This window comes from Penaeus monodon, chromosome 15 (assembly GCF_015228065.2).
Source record: "Penaeus monodon isolate SGIC_2016 chromosome 15, NSTDA_Pmon_1, whole genome shotgun sequence".
Taxonomy (NCBI): domain Eukaryota; kingdom Metazoa; phylum Arthropoda; class Malacostraca; order Decapoda; family Penaeidae; genus Penaeus; species Penaeus monodon.
This window is the reverse complement of record NC_051400.1, coordinates 35,879,686-35,880,707: the sequence shown is the minus strand read 5'-3', so window position 1 is coordinate 35,880,707 and position 1,022 is coordinate 35,879,686. Positions and strand designations below refer to the sequence as shown.

General features: G+C 34.5%; 1 protein-coding gene across 2 annotated transcripts in view; it reads left to right on the top strand.

Moving 5' to 3' along the window:
* The window catches only part of LOC119581990 (monocyte to macrophage differentiation factor 2-like), an 18,441-nt gene that overhangs the window by 5,927 nt on the left and 11,492 nt on the right, over positions 1 to 1,022 (top strand). For both annotated transcript variants that reach the window (XM_037930177.1, XM_037930178.1), the window contains exon 5: positions 469 to 598. In XM_037930177.1, the coding sequence (XP_037786105.1) occupies positions 469 to 598 (130 nt within the window). The remainder of the gene's footprint in view (positions 1 to 468; positions 599 to 1,022) is intronic.

The following is a 1,022-nucleotide window of genomic DNA, read 5'->3' as shown; positions in this document are numbered from 1 at the left end:
GCAAGTAAAGGATTATGAGTAAAACAAACTTCATTTTCCACATATAACTGCATCTTGATATCTGAGAATGATACACAAAGAAATGAGGCTCTTAAAATGAATTAAATGAATTGCTGAAGAGACTGCTAGAACCAGTAAGATTTTTTTTTTTTTTTTCCCCATTGGTTTAGTTATTTGCTTTTGGTGAGCTTTTTAAAATATCAATTACTCACTTTACTATATGCATTTCTTGGATGTGGTTACATTATTAATGATGAATAATATGCAGTAAGAAAATAAATTTAACTCGCTACTCTTGCTTCCTGCCATTTGTCCAGGTTGATAATATTGTTGAAATTGTAATTTGGTTCTATTTTCTCATATATTTCATAAATGGTTATAACACATGCTGTTCTTCACTTTATCTACACACTTAATATTTGTGATATATGTGCTCATGAGATAAGTCCCATCCTCTGTGAATTGCAGGTGGGGAATATGGGTTCTGGCAATTCTTGGAATCTTGTACCAGCAGCTCTTCCACGAGAGATTCAAGATGCTGGAGACCGTATTCTATCTCATCATCGGCATCCTTCCCTCCCTGGCAGTCATGGACATGGTGAGTGCTCTTTGTACTTTTGGTGATTTTTTTATGCAAATATGTAATAGATGGGGATATGGTGTATCAGACTTCTTGAGATTTTGGGTGAGTGGTTGGCTGTTTATTTTGTGTGTGTATGTTTGTGTAATGATATGTGTTTCTGCATATGAGGCTTTGTGTATCTCTGATTTACAAGAGTGAGTCAAGAGCGCGTGTTTTTGTGTGTGAATTTGCTGTTGTGTACATGTCTTTCTTTACTTTTTCAGCATATTTGTGTGAAGTGTGTGAGTACATGACCCAATATCTCCATGTGTATTTTTTTTTTGCATGTTTGTACAAAAGCATTTTGCTTTCTCGTTTACAGCATTATAATTGTGTAATGCTGAGGCATATATGTTTATTTTGGTGTTGTTGCCAAATTGTTTATTTTCATAGAAGTGGC